Below are 12573 nucleotides of genomic sequence, written 5' to 3' on the forward strand. Positions count from 1 at the left end.
CAAGACTATTTATGCTTTCTTTGTTTGCAGTGTTGTTATAGCCACATTGGTTCCAGGATATGAGGGAGACAAGACGGGCAAGCTAATATCTTTTATTGGACCAATATCTGCTGGTGAGAGAGACAAGCTTTCAATCTCAACAGAGCTCTTCATCAGGTCTGGGAAAGGTAATCAGAGCATCACAGCTACATACAAGGTGGAAGAGATTGGTAAGCAAAAGAAGTTAAAACATGTTGCAAGAAACCATTCAAAATAAAGTGGGCAATTGAGACCTCGGTAGTCATAGGACAAAAGGGAATTAGTGGGTTACAGATTGCTGTAATGAGACATAAAACCAGTGTCTCTGTTGAGTCCATGCTTTCTTTGTAATTATTGGTCAGTATTTATATATCAAAGTAATAAGCACATTGGAAATACCAAGGATAGAGAGAACCTGGAAGTCATTATTTCCACTCAGGATAGAAACAAATGGAAGGCAAACTGCAATTCCAGCACTATTATAACAATGCAAAACTTGTACTACCAATGTGGGATTCAAAGAAATGTGAAATTATTGACTTTAGGGAAGTCCCTGTGTATGGTTCCTGAGGTGCAGTCCCTCCTCAGCACTAGTGAGGGGTTAACTACAGCTGGAGGACAGTGGAAAGAGGTGTGCAATTTTTACTTTTTACTTCATGGTATTTTAAAAATGGATATTTTTGTACAGATATCTAGTGAGAGTTTTTAACTCAAATTCACAGTATTTTGCAAAAATGATTTTTTCTTAAATTAAATTAAATTTTGGTGAACGTTTCCTTGTCTCACAGTGAAAACTCAAAATCACACAGGTGACCGGCACGTAAACCGAAGCAACTTTAAAGGCACTTCCTCCCCTCATCAGTTCAATGTTCACATGAGAGACGAGATATATTTTCCTTTGTGCTGCTGCTACCAACACCCTTATTTTACCAGGTTGGTAGCTTTGTAAAGGCCTGAGAAAGACTGAGTTCTAGGCAGAATTGTCTGTATGTTCAATGTTAGGACTTGTTTATATGGAGACACTCAAGAAAGGGAAGGTGAATCAACTAAAGGTGTGAAGTCGATGCACATCAGTGTGTTAACTTCCATCTGGATGCTTTTATTCAGGAGCAAAGTGTCATTAGTTCACTGTCACTGAGTCCTGGTCTACACTGCGGGCTGGGGAGAGGGAAATCGATCTAAGTTATGCAACTTCAGCTATGTTATTCACATAGCTGAAGTTGACGTACTATGACCTACTCACCGTGGTGTCTTCACTGCAGTGAGTCGAATGCTGCTGCTCCCCCGCTGACTCTGCCTGCACCTCTCATGGTGCTGGAGTACAGGAGTCGACGGGAGAGGGCTCGGGGGTCAATTTATCACGTCTAGACTAGACGCGATAAATCGATCCCAGCTGGATCGATCGCTGCCCGCTGATCCAGCAGGTAGTGTAGACATACCCTGTCATAAGTACATAGGTAAGGTAAGGGTTAATTTTCTTTTACCTGTAAAGGGTGAACGAAGGGAACCAAACACCTGACCAGAGGACCAATCAGAGAACTGGATTGTTTAAAAGTCAGGGGCGGGAATTTGTATACTGAGGGTCTTTGTTGTTTCCTCGGCTGTGGGTAAACAAGCTTTTCTTCTAACTCCATCTTATTTCAAAGTTTCTTTTAAACATCTGTGAGTACAAAAGGAAACAAAGTAAATAGGCTGTTATGTGCTTTGTGTTGTATTTACATGTATGTTGATTTGCTGGACTGGTTTAATCGGGCTATCTTTTAAATCAGACTGTTTATTCATATTTTCTTATAAGCAAGAGCCTGTATTGAGTTTCTTAATGCAAGATTATTGTTTTGTATTTTCTTTCTTTTTATATAAAGTTCTTTTGAAAACTGGTGGGAGTTTCTTTTCCTAGTGAGGCAAAGGGATAGAACTTCTGTACCAGGTAGCTGTCTCCCTCACGGGAAGACAGAGAAGGGAAAGGAAAAGCCAGGCTGTGGGTTTTTCCTATCGTCCCCAGGGCGGGAATAGGACGGGGAAAGAATCATCTCTGTTCTCTTGTGGTTGAGGTTTTTCTCTAGTTACTGCTACGAGACCAGGGAGGGGGAATCTCCTTGTGTGCTAGCTGTGATTAGCTGTGAATGCCTAGCCTCGGGGGAAGAGAATAGCTCTCTTGGTTTTGCATTCAAGGAGTGAAGTCTAGTCTCGCACCGGCTAACCCAGGGAAGGGGGGGAAGCTGGGAGAGGAGAGAGAGAGACCCAGGGGTCTGGGTCTTGGGGGTCTTCCCAAAGGAAGTTGGGGAGTCCACAGAGGGGGTCCCCCAAGGGTATTTGGGGGATCCAGGCTGATAAGAGCCTATTCTTATCTGGTGGCAGCGAGAAAATATCCAAGCTGGTAGTGAGCTTGGGGGAGTTTCAGGTAAGCACCCAGATTTTGGACGCTAAAGTCCAGATCTGGGACAGGAGGCTTTACCACATACCCTAAGTTGCAAATCAACATGGAAACTGTAGTAACAACAAACAGAATAAAGGAAAAGTATTGCTGGCTTACCCACAAACAGGTCCATACTCCGTGATCAGTTTTGTATGGTTTTCCCAAAAGCCCTGAGTAAAGAGAAGGAGAGTTACCACAGTATTATCATCAACTCTATATGGTATTACCAGGACATTTGAGATCCTAGAATGCAGAGTTACCAACATTTGTGATATCTGGTGTTTTTCTTAAATCCCAGCTCCTAGAGTAATGTTACTATATGATAACCTCAGCTTTCATTTAAGAAAAAACACCACCACCACCAACAGCTTTCTCCAGGTTGCAGAAAGACACTTGAAAACGTGAGCTCTAAAAGCTTAAACACGCAAATACAAGACCAAAGAAAATTAAAAAAAAAAATTAAGCCAATCTTATGATTTTGGGGCCTGACTCATAATCTTTGTATGTTTGTCGTTGGAAATGCGGAAAATGGAGAAACTAATAGAGAGTAGGAATATGACTTATTCATTGCACACAAGAGAAATAAAGGAAGCATGAAAAAAAAGTAAAAAAAAAAAGCAACAACCCACCAATAAAACATTATCTCACAAATAAAAAATCCCTACTTGGTTTGAGTTTAATGCTAAGTAGTCACTGGGGATAAACAGAAAAATTAAATGGCTTTATTTTAACAGACTTATTTTGAATTTTTACTTTTTGTGTTTAACTCTCATAATTGAAGAAAATTGGTATCCATTTAGATAAAGAAATTTGTCACTATACTAAATTGTTACCATGCTACATAAATACAATTTGAGTAGCAGGAGGGGAGGTATATAAAGTGCTTCCCCAAAAGTGAACAAACAAACATCCCTCCCAGGGTGACCAGATGTTAAGGGGAAAATATTGGGACCACCACGGTGGGGTTTTTTGTTTTTGTTTTGTTTTGTTTTTTTAATATTAAAACACTCACCCATCCAGGAGTTCGGCGGAGAGCCCTTCAGTTGTGGACGGTCTTTGGTGGTATTTCGGCAGAGGGTAATAAAACTTGCCACCAAAGACAGAAGCACCCGCCGCCGAAATACCGCCGAAGACCGTACGCAATTGAAGGACTTTCCAGCGAACTGCCACCGAAGTCCAAGAAACAAAATACTGGGACAAATGGTGTCCCGAACGTACTCTGGTCGGTATGCGGGACAAACTCCTCAAAATTCGGACTGTCCCAATTTTATCGGGACGTCTGGTCACCCTAATCTCTCCCATGATTAAGACAAAACTACAGTATTCAGAAAATCATATAGTATTGTATTTATCACTTAGATAGCGAAAGTAACTGCATTATGATCTTGCTAATCTTCATTTCTATAATTCATGGGCTATGTTGATTCTCAGCCAAGATTCACTAGCAAAATGGTGCATTGAGGTCTCCGATGAAGACTTTGCTATTTTACAACATACTATGGAATATTGGCTAGAACAGTATGAAATATAAATAATTAAAATTAAACCATAGACAACATAAATGTATGAAACACAATGTAATGCAGTATTTGTGCTTTGTTGTTGCTTGTTTGCACTGAAATAATTAAAAAAAATCTGGCAGTTGGCAAGGGATCTCCCATTTAACAGAGCAAATTAAATATTTTTTCTACTCGAGATAAAATTAAATACAATTCTTTCTAATAGGGTTTTTCGAATTCTTAAAGTGAATCCACTGTTGAACTTTTTATTTTTTTAATCGCTAGGTTTTTAACATGTGATTTGTTCCATGGAACTGAGTTACCACCAATTTGGCAATCGTGTTTATTTGTGTTCTATTTATGTAACAGAAAGATAGAGTAAAAATATCAGCGAGCATAATGAGTTTAGATTTTAAAAAACATAATGATGAGAGGAGATGAAATTTTAAAAGGGACAATTTAGGCTGGATGTCAGGAAAATCTTCCTGAGCCATGAGATGAGTGAGGTAATATCTTTTACTGGACCAACTTCTGCTGATCAGAGAGACAAGCTTTCGAGCCACACACAGCTCTTCTACAGGTCTGGGGAAAGAATTTCCAGCCTTACAGCAAAATGCAAAATGAAACAGGTTGTTTAGCTTATGTACTTAGCACATATTGTAAGAGACCATTCAAGGTAGAGTGGCTCGAAAGCTTGTCTCATCATCAGCAGAAGTTGGTGCAATAAAAGATATTAGCTCACTCGCCTTGTCTCTCTAACATACTGGGACCCACATGGCCCACAACTACACTACCTAGAACAATGGAAGAGATAGGAAAGTCTTTCTGACAGAAAGAGCTCTATTACCCTGTCAACTAGCACTGATTCAGTCTTCACTGGCAGGGCTCCAACGAACACTAAAGCTTAGGTCCCCTGGCACAACTCCCAAACAAGGGGTGTGGTGGAAACACCACCTTGTCCTTCCCCTTAAGTGAATCCTGCCTGAAGCACAGTAAGCCTTGCAGGTGAAGGCAAGGCCAGTGCTTCCATTTAGGCGACGTAGGTGGTCGCCTAGGGCGCTAGGATTTGGGGGGGTAGCATTTTGCCACCTTCGGTGGCAATTCAGCGGTGGGGGGGGGGGTCCTTCCACGCTCCGGGTCTTTGGCCGCAATTCTGCGGTGGGTCCTTCACTCATTCCGGGATCCGCCCCAAAGTGCCCCGAAGACCAGGAGACGCAGAAGCACCCCCCCACCGCAGAATTGCCGCCAACAACTGGGAGTGCGGAAGAACCCCTGCCTAGGGCACCAAAAACCCTAGCACCGCTCCTGGGTGAAGGGAGGTATATTTGCAACTTCTTTGCACCCGTTGAGATGAATTTGGCCCTAAGAGGTATTATTGTAGGGCTGCCCAGGATTGTAACTGCAATAATAGTCTGCACATATACCATGAGCATCTTCAAACCACTGACCAGCTGTTTTACAAAGAAACTGAGGCAGAAAGCTTTAGTTGAATAGCCAAATCCACACGCTGTATCAGTGGCAGAGCTAAGGTTAAAATTTAGGAGCTCTACCTCCTAGTCATGTACTCAGTGCATTACCTACTGCTATAGCAGCAGCTGAAGAACAATGGGGGGTGATGGAGTGGAGGAAGTAAAATGCTATAGTTCTTCAGGAACCAGAAGGGAAATGTAGCATAGAGTATGCCATTTTTAATGATACCTAAGTGCATGAGTGTTGACCTTGAAGTTACCACTTTAAATAGTGTGTCACAATACCTAATTGTAAAAAAGTCAGCAGCTATGCAGTTCCAAGTTAGAAAAATCACTTCTCCTTTCTCGTTTTCTGAAAGGCTGCAGAATGTGACTGATCACAAATACCACCTCAGGAAAGGTTTTTAAATTGCACTTGGCCCTCCCAATTAGTTGCCTTCCTACTGATGGGCCATTATCAAAGAGATAACACATGCATGCAAGCTGAAAGATTCCTTTCCTGAAGAAGGCATATTTAGCAGCAACTGGTACACCATGGAAACAGCAGCTGAAGTAGTTTAACTGCCTGAAACCCAGAAAGCTTTTTCTTTACATGGTTTGTGTCAGTTTCCCCACAGGATGTTTGCATTCTCTCCTTTCTTTGACTGATTGTAAGTTATCAAATGTATCTGTGTACAAAACAACTCATAGGGCCAAATTCTGCTCTCAGACACACACAGGTAGAACTCCTGCTGAAGGAAATGAGAATTGCAGCTGTGTCAGCAGAATGTGGCCACTAGGAACCACCTTAAGAGATTTCATGTTAAGATTTCAGACTCTGCAGCACATAAATCAGGGAAATCAGAAAGGAAAACGTGGACTCAAGTCTCCATTTTTAAAAGTGGATTCTCCCTGTCAAGGCTGAATCTCTATTCTGTCACTTTGAGTACAGAAGACGGGGGCCCACAGCATTCTAAAACTTAATACTTGCCACTCCAGGCTTGTATTAAACTCCCAAGGTTACAGCAGCAAGTATTAATTTTTAGAATCCTTGTGGGCCCCCACCTTCTGTACTCAAAGTGACATAATGGGGATTCACCACTGCCACCATGTCAAGGCTGAATCCCCACTCTGTCACTTTGAGTACAGAAGGTGGGGGCCCACAAGGATTTTGACACAGAGCAGCAATGCTACAAGTAGGAATGCTGTGTAAGGTTTGAACCAGGTATAAAAAAGTATCTTCCATACCTAGAAGAAATTATTTGGATGGGGACTGTTTATTTAGACACAATCAGATTTATTTCTTATTTTGGCTTGTGGATCTCCTCTGTGCTAACCCCTAATGCTTTTGTTTGCTTGTAACCTTTAACGTGACCCCCCAAGAAAGCTAGTTTGGGTGCTTAATTTTTGGAATTGCTCTTTTAAAAAACCTAGCAAAAGCTTAAGTTCCAGATGTATTTTTTCCCTTTTTGTTTTTAATAAAATTTACCTTTTTTTAAGAACAGGATTGGATTTTTGGTGTCCTAAGAGGTTTTGGCATGTTGTTTGATTAGCTGGTAGCACAGTTAATTTCCTTTGTTTTCTTTTTCAGTTCTTCGCCCCCGGAGGGGGGGGTGAAAGGGCTTGAGGGTACCGCACAAGGAGGAATTCCGAAGTGTTCCTTCCTGGGTCCAAGGGCTTTTTTTCACAGTGAACTGGCTGGCTGGGTGTCAGAGGCAGCTCCAGGCACCAGCACACCAAGTGCGTGCTTGGGGCGGCAAGCCACAGGGGGCGCTCTGCCGGTCGCATGAGGGCGGCAGGCAGATTGCCTTCAGCGGCATACCTGCAGAGGGTCCGCTGGTCCCACAGCTTCGGCGGATCTCCCGCAGGCGTGCCACTGAATCCACGGGACCGGGGATCTCCCGCAGGTAAGCCACCAAAGGCAGCCTGACTGCCGTGCTTGGGGCGGCAAAATACCTAGAGCCGCCCCTGCTGGGTGTCCATCAAAGAGAGCTATCCCACACTTCATTTATCACACTCCCAGAGAAGGGTCTCCCAAGATTTCTCCACCACCACTGCATTCACTGGGTTACTTCTCCGGACTCTCAAAAGACCTGTGTTGCAGAGACCTTCCCCTCCAGTTGAGAATGGACAGAGGCATCTCTGTATGGAACCACTGTATCCAATGTTTTCAGAAATGGCCACTAGGTTTTGTATCTCTCAATTTTTGAATGCTAAGCATAAGACATTGTGGGCCTGTTCTTCTGAGGTACTGAGCACCTGCAGTTCTCACAGACCAGTGTTTCTCAAACTGGGGTCGTCGCTTGTGTAGGGAGAGTCCCTGGCAGGCCGGGCCAGTTTGTTTACCTGCCCCGTCCGCAGGTCCAGCCGATCGCGGCTCCCACTGCAGATGGGGCAGGTAAACAAACCAGCCCGGCCCGCCAGGAGCTTTTCCTACACAAGCGGCGACCCCCGTTTGAGAACATTGTCATAGACAACAAGTGGAGTCCTGAGGACTCAGCACTTCTAAAAGGTCAAGGTGATTCAAGTTGATCACCAGAAAAATGGAGGCATCAAACTTCTGTGGCCACTCTGGAAAATCTTGGTGCTCTGCAATTTGACAACAGATCATATGATTTGTGAAATTAACTAGGATCCTTGCTGGGATCACAAGAGGCAGGGTAAAATGGTTTTATTGACAGCACATGCACTGGGATGCAGTACAGGTCTGTCATTGCTCACAGCTCAAGTATTTGTTAACAAAAGAATTTCTACAGGAAAAGCTTCTTCTAGAATATAGGGTAGCCCAGGGTACTTAAATGAGAACACAAGGGGTACTGGACCACATGGTAATGGAGATGCACCATTAAATGAGCAGCATTCTAATTTAAGAAGAACAGAGAACAGATTTATTTTATTACATGTTTATGAAAAGTATCACATTGACAGAACTGGAGACAGCATTCCCCTCACAACACATGAAGCACGAGCAAAAGCAGTACAAGCTTCCTTGCATTGCCCTGTAAAATTGCCTCAACTCTGGCCTGAAATGAACATCTCTGGGGTTTCATGCCCATTCAAATGTTGGCTTGAGAATATCAGTTGTAGTGTTATCTGATGCCAACACCTGTTCATGAGGGACTGGACAGACACCAAGTCTCCTCACCTAGGCCACTGAAAGGTCACCACCAAGATAGTCTGGATTCAAACCTGTGACCTAGAAGCCAAAGGCTCCATATCCCATTACTAACCCCACGTGCTTTTCGGTCCCCCAGTCATATGTTGTATTTCGTGTCATGATGATATTCTTAACTGGAGCATCACTATTTAAATATCCAAATCAAATAAAGAGACAAAATCCACATATCTATCCACTTACATCAGCTAACAGAAACTAATAGCATGTAGGGCTGGGACTTTTAAAAGGAGCCCAAAGGAACTAGGTGCCAGTTCCCACTGAAATCCAAAGGGTTTTGTGTGCCTACCGCCCAAATGATAAAATCTATTTCAAAACATGAGCTAGCAACACTTGAATTATACTAAGGCCAGAGCTCACTTTTAAGGAATTACTCCCTGGATGGTTCAATCTCCCCAGTAATAATCATAGAGGAAACACTAGGAGGCCAGCAGACAGCAAGGAAGAGAACCAGAGTGAATTTCTATCCAGCACTATTCCAAACCATGTACAAAGTTTGTTTCCTTTGATCATCATTCCTAATAGCTGTCTTTTGTGTGTAATTTGGTTTAATTTATGTGTGTGCCATTTCAGCTTTTAAAAAACATATATAAGCCTTCCAAATTTATTAAAAACAGCCTTCCTACCCTTTATAGTTATTAAGAGAGGTTAGTGTTATGCAATTATGTTAATCCTCATTTGTAAAGGCTAATTAACTGAATGCTAATTGAATCTGCATATGAAAATTAGGACAATGTGTTCTCATTACACAATTATAAAAAATTACCTGAACTAAATATCAAGAAAACTGTAAATTATTTTTTACCTTTTTAGATCTTTATAAAAAGTTAAAAGGGAAGGGGTTTTTCACCATAATACTATCTATTAACAGTTTGCAAAGAACTGGCTAGACACAACCCTGAGTTGCTTCTACAATCCTTTCATTTTGAAATGACTATTTTCCCCCTTTGATGCTTTCTTTTAACCAACGCTCTATAGTCACGACTCCTTTCCCAGGACAGAAGCTTCATTTGTATCTTTGTCTAGGATCAAACCAATGCCACCCAATATATTAGATGGCATGAGATGATTCAGTCGATAGCCAATATCTTGCCCCAAAAGCCCAAACCCACCACCTCTGCAACACAGCGTACACAAGGCTAGATAACAGCTTATCACTGCACTAGCCTTTCACCTCAGGAGACATAGGGTCAAATTCTCATTCAAGTCACAAGGAGAAATGAATCTAGTCTCTCTCTGTGTCTGTTACAAAACAAAGACACAGTTAGCAACAACCATCAGCCTTTGCTCAAGAGAGCCAGAGACTGTAATATCAAGGGCTGCAAGAGGGAATTAACAAAATCCCATCACCCTTACTAATATTAGTTGAATCTCTCAATTAACCAGGTTAAGACATTCATTCAGCACATTAGTAATTATAATCTCACTTTCTCCTTACCTCCACTTTCAGATGTGCATTTATCTTGTGTCTCAAAGTCTCATTGCACTTTACATTAGGTAAGCCTCACAACACACCAGAGATGGGTAAGTTTAAAGCCCATTTCACAGATGTGGAAAGTGAGGTTTAAGATTAAGTAATTTGCCAAATGTCACACAGAAAGTCAATGGCAGAGCTGGGAACAGGACCCAAGTTTCTGCTTCCCAGCCCTGTGTCTTACAAGACCATTCTTTCTCCTCCAACTTTCGTAGGAACACAGGACACTATACCAGACTGAAGCATCAACACCCCTTCAGGTTTGATGTTCTCCTTTACCTATGGCTATGTCCTATGTCTGAAACTTAAATAAAGGGAAATCAGAGTCAAAATCCATACATCCAACCAACTGCGCATTATTTTACATAGAGGGAGATTTCTTTCTGACCCCTGTGTTCAGCATGAGATTCAATTACCCTTATCTTAATATGCATGACCACAAATGTAATTAGTCATAAAATTATCCAGACCTTTTACAAAAATCCAGCTCACTGATTTCCTGCAGTGGTGAATTCTCCAGGCAGACTACACTGTGTGAACTTTTATTTGTTTGGAATTTAGCTGCCATTAACTTAGATCTTGTTCTTATCTGATATGTGGTTGTAACTGCACTTTCACTGTTTATTACTTGTACCTGTGGTTCCTAAATTTATTAGTACTGCAGCTCCCTGACAAATATTTTAAAACATGGTGGCTCCCCACAACCAAATACTGGGTTTTTGGGGTGGGGTTTTGTTTTGTTTTAACCAACTCAGCACCCTAGACTCAAGAGCACTGGAGTTGGGGCAGTTTTACAATTTTATTTAACTGTATAGTTTGTTTAATTATATAATCTGATCTACTCTGTGTGTTTAAAACTATAATTTGAAAATATGGACTTCTTGGCATGTTCAAACATAGTCAAAGTATGATTTTAGTGAGAAGAATGGGCCTACTTCAAATTGCACAGTGTTTGGTTAAATCTCTGACTGATTTATGTCTGGCACTTTCTCCAAGTTTAAATTTCTACGTTTAGTTTTCACAGAAATCCTTGTTCAAAACCCAGATTTACAGAGATCACTGGACACAAATGGAAGCAGCACTTTCATAGCATCATCATGGAGTTCCTCATACTCTCCTTTAACAGAAACTCAGAACTCTTGGTTTGTGAGATTTGAAAATTTGGTCTTCAGTACGTGATCACTTGATAATTCTAAGGTATTTTCTTGAGCCAAGATACTTAAATTTGGAACGGAGACAAGTATTACAAAAAACAGATTTTTAATCCGATCGGTATCACCTTCTTCAGCCGCACATTTGCTACCTGTAGGCTGAGCACTTGGTAAAAATTGTTCCATTATACAGAGGCACCTTTTTCTCCTTCAGCCCCCTTCCCCTAGGAAATCTCTCAACTGAAAACCACTTGCTGGAGTGGAGGGCAAAGCCGGGCTCCCAGTGCCAGCAGCAGCAGTAGCATAAAACACAGACCCACAGATAAAATGCAGAGGATTTTTACTCCTATTTTAACAGTATCTTAATTAGAGAAAGAAACCAAAACCAGCAGTACTGGTTAATTTTTATCCCCCAGACACTCGTGGCTCTCCCATGAACCCTTCATGGCTCACAGTTTGGGAAGCACTGATCTAGATAACACTCAAAGAGCTCCTAGGTGCTTGTTTCTTTCTTTCTTTGTTTTGATTTATAAAAATTGCATACCCCAAAAAACACACCTATCCTCATCTCTAGGTTCTTTTGCCAAAAACAGAAGTCCTAGCATACAGTATGACTGCAAGTCTGAAGAGAAAATAATTATTTGTGGAGGACCACATCAGGGGCCTTACAGACTCACTGCAGATTGTATATTGTGACTTCCAATGCTCTTGTAAAAAGCCAAAGTGAAAACAATAGAAAAAGGAATGACTGATCAGTTTTCATTATATCTAACGTAATCCTAACAATCTCAGTTAAATCTCATGTAACTCTTCTCTTTTCTGACATAAACATAATCCTAGTCTCCACAGTCTCTCCTCGGATGCAAATTCCACTATATCATTGACCATCTTCATTTTGATATCAGCTATATCTTTAAAATGTGGCAAGAAAACCATAAATAGTCCCATATAGGAGGGCACTTGTGTGACAGAAGGCCATTACAATATATGTTCTCCATTGTGTGCTGAATGTCCCTCAGATAAATTAACAAAGGCATTCAGAGCATATGGCTAATGGTGAGTAAATGCTGTTAATTCTCTTTGTTGATCTCCTTTCAGGGAAGTGGAATCACATTTTTATAATACCACCTTGCTCTTATATATCACTTTACATCTATATATCCCAAAACAATTTTAAAAGGAGGTCAATATCGATATCTCCATTTTACAGATGAAACTGAGGCACAGACACAGGAAGCTAATTGCCTATTGTCACTCAGCAGGCCCGAGGCAAAGCCAGCACTAGAACCAACGTATTCTGAGTCACAGTCCAGTGTTCTGCCCACTAGGACACACAGTCTCCTTTAACAGCCATTGGATATTCTGACTAAAATGCAAACTTCTTAATGGTAT

At 41.5% G+C, this 12573-nt stretch overlaps 1 protein-coding gene across 2 annotated transcripts in view; it reads right to left on the minus strand.

The window, feature by feature from the left end:
* Positions 1-12573, minus strand: part of TBXAS1 (thromboxane A synthase 1) — a 357796-nt gene that overhangs the window by 231255 nt on the left and 113968 nt on the right. For both annotated transcript variants that reach the window (XM_075068946.1, XM_032781962.2), the window contains one exon: positions 2552-2604. Coding sequence is in view for 1 of the 2 variants with exons in the window: in XM_032781962.2 (XP_032637853.1) it covers positions 2552-2604 (53 nt within the window). In the remaining variant the exon portion in view is untranslated. The remainder of the gene's footprint in view (positions 1-2551; positions 2605-12573) is intronic.

The sequence above is a fragment of the Chelonoidis abingdonii genome, chromosome 1, assembly GCF_003597395.2.
Source record: "Chelonoidis abingdonii isolate Lonesome George chromosome 1, CheloAbing_2.0, whole genome shotgun sequence".
NCBI lineage: Eukaryota > Metazoa > Chordata > Testudines > Testudinidae > Chelonoidis > Chelonoidis abingdonii.